This window comes from Durio zibethinus, chromosome 2 (assembly GCF_047325235.1).
Source record: "Durio zibethinus cultivar Kanyao isolate XHJ-2024 chromosome 2, ASM4732523v1, whole genome shotgun sequence".
NCBI classification, from domain to species: domain Eukaryota; kingdom Viridiplantae; phylum Streptophyta; class Magnoliopsida; order Malvales; family Malvaceae; genus Durio; species Durio zibethinus.
In genome coordinates, this window is record NC_143163.1 from 5,298,488 (window position 1) to 5,316,753 (window position 18,266).

At 30.0% G+C, this 18,266-nt stretch overlaps 1 protein-coding gene across 11 annotated transcripts; it reads left to right on the forward strand.

The window, feature by feature from the left end:
• Positions 1-11,962: 11,962 nt before the first annotated feature.
• Positions 11,963-18,169, forward strand: LOC111309035 (inositol-tetrakisphosphate 1-kinase 4-like). 11 transcript variants are annotated; one of them, XM_022907822.2, is made up of 11 exons: positions 12,143-12,466; positions 13,070-13,135; positions 13,752-13,833; positions 14,040-14,072; positions 15,823-15,952; positions 16,080-16,172; positions 16,468-16,587; positions 16,687-16,863; positions 17,052-17,107; positions 17,202-17,286; positions 17,879-18,169. In XM_022907822.2, the coding sequence occupies exons 1-11, from the start codon at positions 12,336-12,338 to the stop codon at positions 17,968-17,970; spliced, it is 1,065 nt and encodes a 354-aa protein (XP_022763557.1). In that variant the 5' UTR covers positions 12,143-12,335; the 3' UTR covers positions 17,971-18,169. The 11 variants fall into 11 exon arrangements, with proteins under 11 accessions (XP_022763561.1, XP_022763563.1, XP_089603588.1 ...); XM_022907823.2 differs by having other exon boundaries at positions 15,823-15,943; XM_022907826.2 differs by lacking the exon at positions 13,070-13,135 and having other exon boundaries at positions 11,963-12,466.
• Positions 18,170-18,266: the final 97 nt, after the last annotated feature.

Genomic DNA, 18,266 nt, shown 5'->3' on the forward strand with positions numbered 1-18,266 from the left:
GCTTAACAAGACGTCAAGCATTAAATGTGACGAGATTGTAATGCCCCCAATCCCACATCGAAAAGATGTGTGGATAAGGAATAATATATATGTAGAGACTTGATCCCAAACTTGTGAGGTGTCTTTTGTGGGACAAAACCGTGAGACTTTCGAGTCAAAACGGATAATACTTTACAGGTTGTGTGCGAATCTCCATAAATATATCATTCATTATCCACACATCATTCTGATGTGAGATTAGGAGCGTTACAATTTGTGGAGAGCCACACCTAACCTACAAGGTATTATCTATTTTGACATGAATATCTCACGACTTTATCCTATAAAAGGTACCTTACAAGTTTGAGATTAAGTTTCTACATATAAATCATTATTTATTCACACATTCTTTTAATGTAGGATTGTGAGCGTTACAATCTCCCCACCTTTAATGCTTGATGTCTTTATCAAGTCGAGTCCATCCATAAGACCAAGATCACACCAAACCATCGTGTAGCACTTAATGACTCTCACGATCGTCAACTGGTGATCGCTCTGATACCATTTATGAAGAGCCGCTCTCAACCTGCGAGGTATTGTTCACTTTGATCCAAAGATCTCATGATTTTATCTTACAAAAAGTCTCTCACAAGTTTGAGATTAAGTCTCTACATATAAATCATTTTTTATCCACACATTTTTTCAATGTGGGATTGGGGGCATTATAGAAACATTTCATCAAACTTGAAGCAATGATCTCTTTCGTATATGGAGTTAGCACATATTAAAACCTAATTAAACAATCAATTATTTACACTAATTTAATATTAATTCAATAATAATAATTACTTAATAAAAAATGAACGCTATTAAAATAAGATAATTTAATAAAATATACTTGATGATGCTTTTTTGTAAGTTTCATTAATTATCGATGTAATGAGCAGTGATAGCATGTATCCTCTTTTTTGGTGATCAGCAGTCCACATATCAATTGTGATAGCAATTCTTCGTTCATTAGCTTCCAACTTGGATATTATTTTTACCTTTTTCTCTTTGAAAATCTTCAAAATATCACTTTTTATAATATTTCGAAAAGGTATAGCAAACAAAGGTTGGAAACTGTAAGAATACTTTCTGAATTATATATGATCAACCATAGATAAGGGATATTCGTGCATGATTATCATGTTGGCAAGCTCCCCCCTTATGACATTTTGATCAAAGAAAAAATTTTTTAGTGTTACTTTTTCATCTGTCTTTCTTTGATTTGCTACTAGCACTTGTTGATGAATATCCATTTGAAATCGCTTGCTGTACCTCTCTAAATGCTCACGCAAATGATTGGTTCTATTCTTAGAAGCACCACTAAGTTTTTTCTTACAATAATTGCATATTGCCTTCCATTCATTATTGATCTTCTCTTTTTTAAAATGTTTCTATACTTCTGATTTTAGCTTACTTAAGTTATACCCACTATCATCAACTTTAGCACCTTTGTTAGTCACACTTAATGATAGAGTTGCGTTTTCATTAGATGTTAGAATGAGAGTTTGCTGAATTGGTGATTGATGTGAGGTAGAAGTAGGAGGTGTTGAGGAACATGAATTATCTCCCAAATTAGACATTTTAACTTCATTTATAAAAAAGAAAAATTAGATTTATTATTCTTGATATTAACAAATAAAACAACTGAATAAATTAACTATATAAAACCAAAATAAAAAGGTTTGTTAACAAATAATTCTATTGAAACAATTGAAAAACAAACTTAGAATCTAAGTATAAAGAAAATTAGAAAAGTTCATTCCATAAAAAAAAGTAAGAGATTATCCTACCATGTACAACTTAGCATGCACCTTTAGCCAAATAAGGACGTTAATTAACATATAAAACAAGTTAAAATGTCTTCATTTGTCTTATCAAACTTAAAAAGCCAAGAAACTATGTAAAGCTATAAGTAAATTTATACCATGGGAACGACTAGTTTATGCAGAAAAATATATGTGAAAGCAAAATGAATATACTTTTCCTTTCACCCAAGAAATGCATATATACAAGTAATTGCAAGTGGTTAGTTAATAAGGAATTGCTCATTGCAAAGAAATTTGTTTTAACTCGATGTCGCACTAAACTGAATTCATGAAGTCATTTGATTTCAAAATGCTGATGAATTGATAGCCCAGTAAGAGGTAAATCTTACGCAAAGAATTAGTGATATACAAAATCCAACAAATGAAGCCTAGAGTTGATTATAAGAAATGTGAAGATATACATAAGTGCCCAAGGCAGTGCCACTGCAAAACTGCTTGTCTTCCAAAATGTATTTGATAGAATTAAGGATTTAACTCATTTTGGATGATGTTGAGCAAAAAAGTTATGTTAAAAAGCCTCCAAGAGTTATACCATATAAATGTATCTGTAAAAGACATGTTACTCAACCTACTAAGCATATGTTATAAATCAACATGAACTATTACTACCACAAACTTGACTAAAAATATAGTTCCAACAGTAGAACAAAAAAATTAGGATAAGATTGCCATTTTAGAATAGTGCAAAGAGCAAAATATACTTTCACTTTATGTAGACAACATATAATAAGAATGATTATTTTGAAATATGCACTGAAAACTACAAATAGATGCTGTAGTAGGAAAAGAATGAAGGATAGGCCACAAATATCTTAAACTCTCACATGAGAACATTGACGGCATCCAAGAGCTTTTCAAAACTTTGAATCCATTCCCGATGATTCTAAACACGAGGAATATCAATAGATATTGCAGATTAAATTGAACTTAATTCATTAATTTAATGAACAAAAATTTACTACAAAGAAACGCATTTATAAAGTACTTCATCCAAGAACTTAATTAGAGGAATAAGATTAGGTTTTTTTTCCTGTTCTTGTTCATCTAATTATTGTTTATACAAAAAATGTATGAAAATTAACAAAAAAATGAAGCACCAACCCTTATTGCAAATTGCCATGCCACGTGGCATGAACTACGTCATGCTTTTTATTTTCTGTTGATATATAATTTAATTAATAGAGCTCTATCATGCTTTTTATTTTTTGCTGTAAATGGAATTACAAACTTCCATATCTACTTTTCTTTATATTAATTATCTTGGCTATTTTATTATTTATTTTTAAATATTTAAATTAGAGATAAGGGAGTACAACAACATGCCTCTTTTTTAAAGGTAAAGCTTTACCTACGTGCTTGACTATTGGTTTGCTTGGTAATTTTTCAGTCAGCTCACTAATGTTGGATCAGCTAGCATTCTTTTAACTTAATAGCATGTGTGCTATTAATAACTGAAACTACCCTAGCTCAAAATATTTTGTATCGAATCTTTCAGAGGATGTCTTGAAGCCATGGGCTTAACAAGACAGGCCACAGCTCCAGGAGTTTAAAACCATTGCAGCACATGACGAGTTTTGACTATGCAGAGGCTATATATAATGCAGTACATTTAAAGGTACGGGAATAAGAGCAGCCTTTGTCTTCGTTATTGGGTTTTGGATGTTGGATCTTACTAATAATATGGTACAGGTATGCCTTCCATGGCAATTATTTCTTAGCTTTTTATTTTCCTTTGTGTATGCTTATGAGCCCTTAATTTAAGCATGAAGCTTATGACTACAATTAAAATAGATAACAACATTTATATTTTTAATAATCTAAATTACCAATAGCAAGAACCAAAAGCAGGTGGATAATGATATTCAAATGCCAAGGTACATGTTCACATGTCGATTGAACAGATAAAAAACAACATAAAACCAATCTAAACGATCCCAAGAACATATAGCTATCAATACATAATACTAAACAATCTCATTCAAACATATAGTATACAAAAAAATGAAATCAATTAAGAAAACTTGTGCATTATTTAGTGAAAATTAACATGCAACTCTATTTAATTTTGATTAAACATACTAAACAACTACAAAAAAAAGTAAGAAAAAACATATTAACTAACAAACAATTGATAAGAAATGTTTATAAAAATGGAAAAGAACAATTTTTTTTCACAAAAACATATGGCTAACCTTTATAGAAGAACATGAACGTTAAAACTCACGTGCCAAAACCAACCTGGACAAATGGGTTTTCATTGTTATACATCTATAAACCTCGATTGTCAACTATTTTTTTCTTTCTTCACTTTTTTCTTGTAGCCATAAATAAAAGCAGAGCAAAAAAAATATAAAAACAAAAAAAAAAAAGAAAAAAAAGATGAAACAAGACATAGTAAAGAAGATGGCTTTGGCTTACCTTAAAACTGCTGGCACTAACGGAGATTACTCAAGGGAAGGTTTAGCTGTTATAGTTTTTATTTCTCAGAAAGGGGAACGGTCGTTCCTAGGTACTAATAGTTGGCCTGTTTTTTTTTTTTTTTTCTTGTTTCGTTGACTTTCTTGTTTTTGGCCTGAAGGCTTTCTTTGCTGAAATAGAGGAAAAATTAGAAGGAAATGGATGAAAACTAATGGAGGAAGAAATGTGGGTTGGGTGGATGAGAAACTTCGAAGAGATCGAGAAAGTTAGACAAAATGATCGAAAGAAATGAGAAACCCTAAAAAAAATTACATATATATATATAGCAAGGGTATTTTAGTAATGATTTTGGGTCGAGTCAGGTCAAGTTTAATATAAACCCGACCTCAACCTGAATCTGACATTTAAAAAAAATAAAATCGACTTGACCCGACCCAACTCGAAACTCATTTTTTTTAAAAAAATTGACCCTAAATGATCGAGTCATGTTGGAACATGAGGGTTTCAGGTTGATTTGTTGTCCCTAAATCTAAACAATATGTTTAGTGAACAAGTAATAGATCTTTTGACATATAGTTATGCTTGGGACATAAGAAAAGAGTATAAGGGTCTACTTGGTTTCAAAAAATATATTTTTTTTATTTTTTGTTTTCATTTTCTAGAAAATTGTTTTTATTTTCTTTTGTTTTCTAAAAAATTATTTGATAAATGAAAACAAAAATTGTTTTCTATAAATACAAAATAAGAAAATAAATAAAATATTAAATGATATTATTATTAATAATATCTAATTATAAATATAATATATATTTATTAATTAATAATATTAAAAAGTGTTAAAATATGATAACTTGCAAACACAAGAAAAAAAGTAATATATATCCCCTATTTTTACAATTGAAAACAATTTTTTTTTGTTTTTATATTTTAACATATTTTCATTTTCAATTACCAAACATATTTTTACTCATGTTTTTCATTTTTCAAAAAAATAAAAACAAAAAGTGACTCTATTTTTTGAAACCAAACACTACTTAAGTCTTTCAATATTGATGATATTTGTATTTTTGCAGAAAAAGTATTATCTTCTTGATTTTACAGAGTAAGAGATATTGAATTTGAAATTTCAGCTGAAACATTAAGTATAATATGCACAATAATGTAAAATTGCAAAATTTGTCTTTTTTATCATAATTGTACTTTGTTTTGACAAATGAAAAAATCAAAAGTATATTATTTCATAAATAGATTGATCAAACTTATTTTAACTCTTCCAGTGTCTATTGTAATTTGTAAGCATGTATTTTCAATTATGAAGATTGTATATATAAGACTACGAAACAAGATGGAAGATGTTTTTCTTACAAATAACTTGATTGTCAACGTTGAAAGAGAGATTAATGAGATATTTAGTTCATATTCAATTCTTGAAGATTTTGTTTCTTTAAAAGAATGTCACATGCAATTTTAGATAAAATTATTTCTTTGATATATTTTATTTCTCTATACTTTTGTTTATAAATTAATAAAATTTATGATTTTGTAAACTTGTGATTTTTTGTTATTATATTACTTATATATATATATGTCTTCTGTTAATAAAAATAGTAAGATAACTCAAATCAAGTGTGTATATATATATATATATATATATATATATATATAAAACAAGATTTTTAGTTGTTTTTCAAAATCAAATGTGAAGATCTGCCACTAAGATCAAAGTTGTTTCCCTACCGATGTTAAATGTGGCCTCATGCTTCCTTTGTATGATTCTAAAGTAAATGCAAAAACAGAAGTTTTGTATAGCACTACTAGTAATTTGTATGATTCTAGAAATGACCCAATTGAAAGATATTTCTCATGAAGCATGTTTTGTTTTGCAATCTTTGCCCAAAACCAAAGTTCTGACAAAATATTCGATGTGCATGTATTAAAGTAAAAAGTCTTTAGCACATAATAAGATGTTAGTGGATTGGTCTTTATTGCATTGAAAGTTGATCACAACTTTCATGTGAAGAGAATTGGGTTGTAAAACCAAAAAGTTTATTTGCTTCTGGATCACATGTTTTTCTTATACTTGTACTAAACAAATTTCATGCTTCAAGCCAAACCAAATTAACTTTTAAAACTAAGTGTTAATTAGGTTATGTCATATTTGATTGAAATATAATTTAATAATTGATTTATTTATATAAATTTTTTAATTTTAAATTATCAAATGAATTAATAAGAAAGTTTACTTTCATATAATTGATTGAAAATTTATGTAAATAAATTAGATAGTCATTTTATTCTTTAAAAGTTTAATATTGTTGTAGTAATGTTTTTGTTTTATAATTTATAAATAAGTATTATAAATTCTAAATTTTATTAGAAAATAAAAAAAATTATTATGAAAATTAAACTAATAAATTTATATAATTGCAAGTCTTATAATTTATGAAGGTTAGACTCATTTTTTTTAAAATGATGATAATTTATAAAGTAATATACCATTCAAATCCCTCAAGCTTGAGCACCAAAGTTCTAGTTAATCTCTCATGGTGAAAAAGTTAACACTCTTTCTATAAAATGTGATCCTTGGTTACGTTGACCGATATGGAAACATCTAGTTAAGCAATAGCATGAAATTCAACGAGTTTACTTGAAAGCAAGTCTATATCAAATTCATTCTTCAGTTATCCATATAACTTAGAAAAATATTATAAATGTTTTCAATAATCTTGGTTTGCTCAGTTTTCTTCTTGGCTTGAGTATTCTCCAACAAAGGTGCTGCATATTATTTGTCATATTACTTTTTTAACATAAAATCCAATGGGCGATTTGATCGGAATGTTTTCACTATTAAAGGATTTACATGTTGGAAAAAAGTTAATGTTAGGAAAAATTGTATTTTTTTTCATCATATTGAAGATGATCCCTGTTTACCATATAATAATGCAATGAGATTTTGTGTAGATTCGATGAAATAGTTTGGGCACATTAGTAAAGTAATGCTTTTATAAAGTTCACAATAAATTTTGGATAACAAGTTATGAGTCAAGACTTCTATATATGTTGTCTGATGGCTTGCATTTCAAACTTGTATTTTTAGATGTCATGATGAGACACCTAATTCAAAAAACTGGAAAAATTTTCTTGAGTTAGTTAAACTTTTGGCTTTTTATAATGATAATTTTAAGAAAGTTGTGTTGGAAATGCTCTTAAATCAACCAAGTATATTGCTTATTGATTAAAAAAGAGATTTTGAATGTTCGTGCTAATAATGTACGAAACAAGATTAGTGAAGTTACTAGAGATTCAAAATTTTGCATTATTATTGGCGAGGCTAGTGATGAATTCAAAAACGAACAATGACTTTTGTTTTGAGATTTGTTGACAAAAATGGCTTTATTAGAGAATGTTTCTTTGATCTTGCTCATGTTAAGTATACATTTGCATTAACTCTTAAGAATGAAATATGTGTTATTCTTTTTCATCATAGTCTTGATATTAAAAAAATTAATGGTCAAGGATACAATGGGGCTAGTAATATACATGGGGAATGGAAAAGATTGTAAGCATTATTCTTTAATAATTGTCCTTTTGCTTATTATGTGCATTGCTTAACTCATCGGTTCCAATTGGCTCTTATTGCTACATTTAGAGAGGTACATTCTATTCATGAGCTTTTCAATAATTTGACATTCATGGTCAATTTTGCTAATGTCTCATGCAAACATTATACGAATTACAAAGCTGTTCAAGCAGTTAAAATTGCATATATGATAATTATTGATGACCTTGAGATTAGAAAATGTGTCAATCCGATAGGCACATTAAAATGAGCTAGAAATACTTATTGGGATTCTCAATTTTACTTTATATATAGTCTTATAACAATGTTTGATGCAACATGTCTAGTGCTTGATAATATTAAAAGAAAAAGATCCATTTATTCTTAATGAATGGATGCTAGTATTGCATCGAAGTTAATTCAATCATTTGAATTTATTTTTATGTTGCACTTGATGAAAGAAATCATGGGCATTAATGACATACTATGCCAAACTTTGCAAAAAAGCTCAATACATTTTGAATGCTATGCATTTGGTTTCAAGTGCAAAGATGGTGATTCAAAAATTGAGAGAAGATGGTTGGAATAGTTTGCTTGACAATGTGATATTATTTTTGGACAAGCATAATTTGAGTGTTCCTGAGTTGAATGCTCAATATTTTTAAGATTGAAGTCAACCTAAAAAGTCAAATCATTATGGAATATCATTATTATTTTGACATATTCAATGAAGTAATTGATTTTTAATTACAAGAGCTAAACAATAGGTTTAGTGAACAAGTAATGGATTTTTTAACACTTAGCTATGCTTGGGACCTAAGAAAAGAGTATAAGTCTTTTAATATTGATGATATTTGCATTTTTGTAGAAAAATATTATCTTCTTGATTTTATTAAGTAAAAGATATTGAATTTGAAATTTCAGCTGAAACATTAAGTATGATATGTACAATGATCTAAAATTGCAAAATTTGTATTGTTTATCATAATTGTACCTTGTTTTGACAAATAGGAAAATCAAAAGTATATTATATCATAAATAGATTGATCAAACTTGTTTTAACTCTTCCAATGTTTTACAATAATTAGTGAGCATTTATTTTCAGTTATGAAGATTGTCAAAATAAGACAATGAAACAAGATGGAAGATGTGTTTTTTACAAATAACTTGATTGTCAACAAAGAAATAGATATTGATGAGACATTTAATTCAGATTCAATTCTTGAAGATTTTGTTTCTTTAAAAAAAACGTTGCTCACAATTTTAGATAAAATTATTTATTTGATATATTTTGTTTCTTTATACTTTTGTTTATAAATTAATAAAATTTATGATTTTGTAAGCTTGTAATTTTTTATTACTATATTACTTGCATATATCTCTTACGTTAGTGAAATATAGTAACATAACTTAAATAAAAGTATTATATATATATATATATATATATGTAGTATAAGACTTTTAGTTGTTTCTCAAAATCAAATGTGAACAACTGCCATTACAATCAGAGCTGTTTCTGTACCCATGTTAAATGTGGCCTCATGCTTCCTTTGTATGATTCTAAAGTAAATGCGAAACCAGAGGTTTTGTACAACACTACTAGTAATTTGTATTCTAGAAATGGCCCAATTGAAAGCTATTTCAAATGAAGCATGTTTTGTTTTGCAATCCTTGCCCGAAACCAAAATTCTGACAAAATATTCGATATGCATGTATTAAAGTAAAAGTCTTTAGTGCATAAGAAGATGTTAGTGGATTGGTCTTTATTGCATTGAAAGTCGATCACAACTTTAGTGTGAAGAGAATTGGGTTGTAAAACCAAAAAGTTTATTTGCTTCTGGATCACATATTTCTCTGATACTTGTGAAACCCTAAACAAATTTCATGCTTCAATATTGATGATGAGACATCATGATTCATGGAAGACGAGTGGCCCTAACGCAAACATTTGAGGCACATGTATCATGATGCTATTGTTAGCTCTTCCATTTCCATCATTAGGCGAAAGAAAAAGCCACCACGTTGGAGGCCATATTCTCTTCTGTTTCAGACTAGTTTAGAAGAGAAAAGAAAAAAAAAACAAAAACAAAAACATTTTAGTTCTTTTGGGAATCTAAAGATTCCCTATATATTTTTCACGTGTTCATTCCTTTTTCAACAGTTAACTCATAATTAAATGACTACCATTTACAAAAAAATCCAAAGGATTGTGCTGGAAGTATGATGACTTTATATTTATGTTCTTCCACTAAATCAACACTTCTAAGAAACACTGCATGCAGATAAGATTTGATGTGTGTTACAGGGTTAATGTCTAATAAAAATTAATAAATCTTGAATAAGTTATAATTGTTTATATAAAAAGGATCCTCATCTCTTTGTAGACAGTTACTAAAGACTATATGACCCTGAAATTAGTGTTTAAATAATATCGTGTTTAATTCAAATATTTCGGATATCTTTTAAAAGACGAAATTTTATGAGATTGAAATTCAATCACCAACGCTTACAATTTCTCTCTCTTTATCCTTTGCGTCCTTTTGTATTAAAAAATCCGTGTTTAAGTCATCATTAAATTTAATTTAATCGTCATCCATCCCATTTGACTGGCTGGGAATACAAGTCTCCTAATTGGCTGAATGATTTTTTTTTTTTTTTTCTAGTTAGGGACTTGGAGGAATGGAAGGGTTGGATAAGATCGATTCCCATCCAACCTTTGCTACATCTGCATATATAGTTTTCTACATGAAAAACATTATTAGATACTGTCTGCCACCATCCAACGGGGATTAGGTAGAATTATTTTATCAAAATATATATATCATTCACCAAACAACTTTATATATCCTCCCGGTGACAGTACATGCCATGGGGTTTTCCTTTAATCTAGTATTAATTTAAGGGAAAAAACATGTATGAAGTTTTTTAAATAAAATTTATGAATTTTTTAAAAAATAATTTAATAAAAATTTTAATACAAAATTCAAATTAATTGATTGATAAAATTTAATAATATATAAAAAAATAATTAAAAATATTATTTATAATTTAAATTTAATCGATATTTATTTAACGATAAAAATTTTAATAATATTTTTACTAAAAAAATAAATCCAAAAAAATATATATAAATTTTTTCAAATATTTTTAAATTTACATATTTAATTTATATAATAACAACTTTTAATCTATTAATTTTAATTTTTCATATTAACTTTTATTTAATTATTTTTAATTAAAAATTTTACGAATTTTACTTAAAAAATTTTATGTAAGTTTTTTTCTAATTAAGTCACATAATTAAAAGAAATATTATATTTTTAATATTAATTACTCTAAAACAAATAGGCATATATCACAAAATTGCAATATATATATATATAATTAGGAGGAGAAAAAAAAAAAATTGCAGGACTATCATCACTGAAACAAGCAATAAAAACAAAGTCAAACTGTCGCCCGTGGGAGATACTGGATAAAAGAATCAGATACTTTATAAATATATTTAGAAAATTACTTTTGGAAAGGTCTTGACTCGACTCTAGCTAGCTAGCTACTGCCTTCTAATACTACTACTACTATTATTACTATTTTGGATGATTCAAAAGTCATTGAATTTTGTGAAACTTTTAAAGATTTAATAACTTAGAATTGGATTATCTCTAATTTGGCCTAACTCATCTAAGAATATTCTCGGCATATTTGACAAGGCATTTTCCTTCATTTATAAGTTATACCTATAACATATATTTGTCATGCCAATCTTCCTTTTACCTAACCGGATGGACATCTCCACAATTCTAGACTGTCCTTGTCATTGATTTTCTTTACTTGCATTTCATGCCTTACTGGTACAATGACAAATCTTGTAGCAGAGAGAATAGTTATCAAAATTGGCCTAAACTGTTGGTTGGATCGTTGAATCCGTGTCCTGATTCCAAAGCGATAATATGTTTAAGGAAATTCCCAAAAGCGAAATTTCATTTTCAAGATTTTTAAGGTGTTTGTTCACAAAAAATTGCAGTAATTAGGAGGGTAAAATGGGAAAGAAAAGTGGAATTAAAATTTCCAAACCAAACCATCCTCTGCTGCTAACATCTCTATATATATAAACAAAGACCAATTCTTATGCACAAAATCTATGGGCTCAAAGTTCTTTCCTTTCCCTCAAACTCCGATCTTTTGCCTCTTGCTTTTGCAAAACTGAATATTCCCTTCAAAATTCCAATCCCCAATCTATTTAGTATTTGATACTTTCAGTTTTGAAACTCCCATTTCATAGATATATATACATTTAGTTGTAGATAACTGAGAAAGAGAGGGTTACAAAAACTTGGTTCTTTTTTTTTTTTTTTGGTGTCATTTCCTGCTGGAGAGAAAAAAAAGGAAAATAGAGAAAGAAAAAAAACAGTTTTTATCTTTTGACAAAGTGAAGAAAAACCCAGAAACCAAAAAGATAATAGAAGAAGATATCTTTGTTGTTTAGAGGTGTTAAAAAAGTGGGTATGAGGTTGAACGGGGAAATTTATGATGGAGAAGATGGGGTGGAAGAGGAGCAAAAGCATGTTGTTGGGTATGCCTTGACATTGAAGAAGAAAAATAGTTTCTTGAAACCCAAGTTCGAGCGCTTGGCTCGGTATATTACTCATTACTCAAATATCCACATCACTTTTCATTTTTATATCTTTGACTTTGTTTTTATATCTATATTGATGTAAATAATGCCTTTGGCCTTTCTTGTTTTAGTTGTGTAATCTTGCTACTATTGCATTTGCTTTTAGTCACTTCTATATGGTGTGTTTGTATATTCATTTGTATGAACATGTATGATGTATGTCATGAATTATAATTTTAATGCGCTTTGAGTTGGGTTGTAGTTGACCTTTTCTTTTATCTGTGATGCTTCCAAAAAACCAGATTTTGTGGTGGCAGGGGATACGGCATATGTTGATAGTGCTAAAATTATTTGTGTACAAAGATGATCCAAGCAAATCAAGTTTTTGCAACTGTTTTTGCTTGACCTAACATGCCAATTTCACTTGTGGAGGACAAGAGTTTTGGCAAATTATCTTGATTTTCTAGATTGGGAATATTCCACCTCGTATACCATTCGGATTAGTTGTTAGGGAGAAATACAAAGTCAATCTTTTTTGCTTTTTTTGTAGTTAAAAAAATCAAATTAGACCAAGTTTTCTTCATTTCTTTACTAAGAAGATTTATTTATCTGATTTTCTTTCAGTTCTGTCAATTATTGCATGGCACTTTCTCTTGTTAACCTATGTCAAATGTTGTCGAGCATCCGATGGTACACTATCCTTTTTTCACTTTATTAATCATGAAATTTCTGCATTCTTTATTTATTTTTATCAGACACTGTTCATATAAATTAGCAATAATAGGATGTTTTGCTCCGATACTTGGTTCATAGATTACATTTGTCACTTAACTTAGTTCATAGATTACATTTGTCACTTAACTTAGTTCATAGATTACATTTGTCACTTAAAACTGTGGTGGACTCTCAAAGCTTGACTTTCACATCCATTTGTATTTAATAGTATTTTATCGATGGTGGCATTTTTTCTTTCTTGTTTGAATGCAATATGCCAAACATTGCTCTAAAGGTCATCTATCTATGCCAGATTTATATCCATGAAAAGTTCCAAAGAATTCAAATTTGTTAATTCTGAATTTTGTATAATAATTAGTGGAAGGGATTCTTTGGCCTTAAATTGTAATCTCTTATGGAGGCACGTGATTTAACAAATTGCCATTGTCTCCGGAACAAAAAAAAAAGAGAAATTATTGGATGTTTCTCTTGGTGCATTCTGTGTTGAGAAAGAGTTTTAGAGTTCTAAAAGTTTCCATAAGCTTTAAGACATTCAAGAATTATCATTAGAATATCTTGATGCTTGTTGCAGCAACAAAGGGATATTGTTTGTAGCCATTGATCTAAACAGGCCACTATCAGATCAAGGTCCTTTTGACATTATTTTACACAAGGTTAGTATGATTTCTTCTCTAAGACTCCTTCATATTATCCCTATGAAATGGTTGAAGGAGTTGTGTAATTTGTCCTTTCTGCAATGATTTTGAATTCATAGACAGATTATAGGTTAAAATTCTTAGTTTTATTTCTTCTCTGTATTTATTGCAAATATTTTCTCAACTATCAAGTAAATGACTGATGATCCTAATGCTCCTTCCAGTTGTTGGGAAAAGAGTGGTGCGAGATTATTCAGGTTTGTCCTGCCAAGATCATCCTTGTATTTATTAATTTTACATTTTACAAGGAATTGTATATGTGGTGCTGCATTTTCTTGAGTTACAACTCTTGCTGTGAATTGGTGTTAAACATTCCTGGTTGGAGATTAAATATAGACTGGTTCTGGTTGGTTGAACAACAAATCTGTGTAATGTCAAAATTTATTTTTTCTGACATAATGTGCAGAATTCTTGCTATCACCTCATCATGAATCTTGATCAGATAGTTGTGAAATCGGTGTCTCAAGGATTGGAACAAAGTGAGAATTTTTCTTTTTGCGATGACTCTAGATTACTTATGTAGGATTGGCTGTCTTGGTTGAGAAAAAAAGATTTCTGTTCTTTCTGCAAAGTCTCGTAAGCATCGTTGATGTGGTTGGAGAATATTTATTTGGCTTAATTGTAACTAATCTTTCGTAATAATAAGAGTAGGCCAGACATCACATTTTCATTATCCTTTTGACTAAAATTTAAACAATTTATTGTATTCTGACATATACTATTTGACAAAATTGCTTCTTTTCTTGAACTTTCAAATTTTCAAACAGCATTTGGGTTGTTCATCCTGCATTTCCAGCAATCATATTTGGTTGCACATTGCTCATTGTATCAAGCTATTCAAAAACCACATTTCATCAAAATTGTGGAACTGGCTTTGGCCAATGTTCATGTTCTAAAATAAAATTAAAATTGATGGCAACTTGTCTTTTCTTTAATACTTGTTCTTCTTCCCCTGATAATTTTTTTCATTATAAAAATTTGTGATAGCCATTTTTTATGCTTAATTTTTCATTATGTATGCAGTTTTGCTGCCTGAATGCTTTTGCATAGCATTTTTAATGTCCCTGCTGATGGAGATATTTTACAAATAATCATAGTCTAAGACCTTTAGAGTGGCTGACCTGTACTTGATCCTTGTTGAGTTTTATGAACTTACCAATGTGGAGCACACATATGGTTAACTTACTGCCAGAGCCTGGACAGCTGGCAAAAATTATCCTGCCTTAAGCATGTCTTGAAAAAATATTTAGCTGGCAGTTTCTTTTCATATTGCCATTTCTAATTCAGGTATTTATTTGGGGCCTCATCTTTTACATCTATATCTTGCCCCCCCTTACACTCTTACCTGGTATATGTTAAGTAGATCAATTTGATGGGAACATATCTCTTGCCATTTTGTCACCCATGTTTTTTGCTTTGTAAAATTCTTTCGACTGGTACTATTACTATCTCATCTTGAACCTTTATTTTTATGATATGTACTTAGCTTTAAATCATATTTAACTATAGGAGTTTGTCCTGACTTCTAGTGCTGAACAATGTGTAAAGAGTTGTCTAGTTATTTCGAGTAGTAAAAGATGATTTGTTTGAATCATCTGACCAACGATCCAGCTTCCCAGTGCTATGATAGGTAATGATTTTAGACCTCGGCCTTATTGATGGTATAACATTTAACGTCCTCCTGCTCCTTCAAATGAATATTTTTGGTCCGCAACTCACAAGGGGTTATAGTGGAAATGGGAAATTCCATCAGGCACTTTGAAGGAGCCGTTCATCTTACTATAGCAAATAGCACCTCTGTTTGCCGAATGGTACTGCTAAAAAACTCTTTAGGAGTTGTGGCCTGCTGTAAAATTTTTCCTAGGTTTTATTATCTTGTTTTTTTTTTTTTTGGGTGAATATCTTTGCGCAGGCAGCCCATTTCATTCCCCCTTTTTGTTCTTGAAGGACTACAGACAAACACATCCAGAAGTAACTGTTCTTGATCCTCCAGATGCAATACAACATCTACGCAACCGCCAGTCAATGCTCCAGGATGTGGTTGATTTGAACTTGTCGGACTTCTGTGGTAATTGTGGTATCACTATATTGTACTACAGAGATATTTTTTAGACTTTTTCCCTTTAAAATTTTGTTCAGAACTTAAGATGTTGTAAGAAACATGGTTGCTTGGTAATTTTTGCAATGACTATTTGTTAATGTAGGCAAAGTTGGTGTTCCAAGACAAATGGTTATCAAAAAAGATCCTCTATCTATCCCTGATGAAGTTACTAAAGCTGGGTTGAAATTGCCCTTAGGTATATCTTCTGTTCTATTTGTTTGACTGTGGTGGTTGACCTCTATGTCTGGTTTTAAAACTTAGACACCTTTTGTCCCTTTAATAGTACAAAATCAGCATATCACCAACATTAGGCTGTTAGATAAGAACACCCAGATATTACCAAGAGACCATATGCATGAAGCGTGGGGGGCATTTAATGCCAATTTGTGTTATTATTCATTTTGTAGATTGTGATTCAGTATTATAATTATTTCTAATGGTTTTTTCTGTTCATAAATGTATAAATATCCTGTTTTATTTAATCATTTCAGTTGCTAAACCACTAGTAGTGGATGGAAGCTCGAAGTCACATGAGCTGTTTCTTGCATATGATCAGTTCTCTCTGTCTGAACTTGAGCCTCCATTGGTTCTGCAAGAGTTTGTTAATCATGGTATGTTGTCGCAATGGATTCATTAACGTTACCATTTCCTTTGTAGCTATCTTCATACTAATTATTATTTGAGACTAATCTATCTTTGTCTCATCATAGGTGGTGTTCTTTTTAAAATTTATGTTGTTGGGGATGCAATTAAGGTTGTAAGGCGCTTCTCTCTGCCCAATGTAAGCAAATCTAAGCTAGCAAAAGTTGCTGGTGTTTTCCCTTTAACAAGGGTTTCATCTGCTGCGGCTTCTGATGATGATGCAGATTTGGACCCTGGAGTTACTGGTGAGTGATTAATATATGATATGCATATTACACTCATTGTATATGGAATTTGAATTAGATTTTCCTTCATACCTTTTATAATTATTGTTTGGTTTTATAGTGAAGCACTTACAAAGGTTTTGTATGTTTCTGGTTGTATGGGTGTAATTTACAGTTGTGCTTTCACTAATATGTCATTCCTGTTGCAGAACTTCCTCCACAACCTTTGCTGGAGAGGCTTGCAAAGGAGCTCCATCACCGGCTGGCAAGTTATTTATTTCACCATATTAAGCTAGGTGGATGGAGTTACATGATTTTAATTAGTTAATTTAGTTGGTTATACTTTTTTTGTTTTGCAGGGCCTTCGGTTGTTCAATATAGATATGATCCGAGAGCATGGGACAAGAGACATCTTTTATGTTATTGACATTAATTACTTTCCTGGTAAGTGGATGATGGAGGATACTCTTGCAAGTTTCGGAAGAATGCCTATTCTAGGCTTATTTGCTCTACATCAGTACACTATATAAACCTGTTAAATAATAAGAATTGATCTTTAGAGGTTTCTGGGAAATATTTGTTTGTCAATGGTTTAGTTAATTTTTTTTGGGGAAACCTTAGAGGGAAATTGATACGAAGCAGAGAATAATTGAAAAATAAATTGTGTTTTGGGATATGGAGATTGTATGTTGCATGTGATGACGAGTGTTTCATCATTTTCTTTGATGGCACGTTCAAATATATGTGCTTGCCCACACCTGGGAAATATTTCAGATAAGTTGATGGGGCAGATAACAACTTGAAGATGGTTGTGAATTAATGCATTTCCAGTCTAATAAATGGAACTCGAGATATGCCTGAAATTTCTCTTGCATCTCTTTAGCAGTCATTCATAGCTTCTGACGAGGTTCTTCAGAGTTAAAATGTAATATTATTAATAATAATAAAATTTTGAGTCCCTTTATCTATGCATGCTTCAAACACGTTCTTTTATTAGCATTGGACGTTAAAAGAAATTTTTTGTACTGTTCTTCAGGTTATGGAAAAATGCCGGATTATGAGAACATTTTTACGGACTTTTTACTGAGCTTGGTGCAGAGCAAGTACAGGAAGAGACCTGCTAATTAGTTGTCGGATATCGGAGCAAATATTGATCGTACAGAATGTTTCATGCAAGTGTAGCTGAAAGGATGGGCCAACTGTCAATCCTGGAACTCGTTTTAACCTCTGTAATTACCGACTGGTATCATAATGGCCTTGCTCAATTCAGTAACGTGTATGGGGATGGTTTTGGTTACCGTTTTATAGCCAATAAGACTTTGTGAGACATCCTGCTGTTTTAGGAAATTTCAGCAGAACGTGAGGTACTCTTTTTTTTTTTAACTGATTCGCCTCTAAAAACAAAACAAAAATGCATTTCAAGA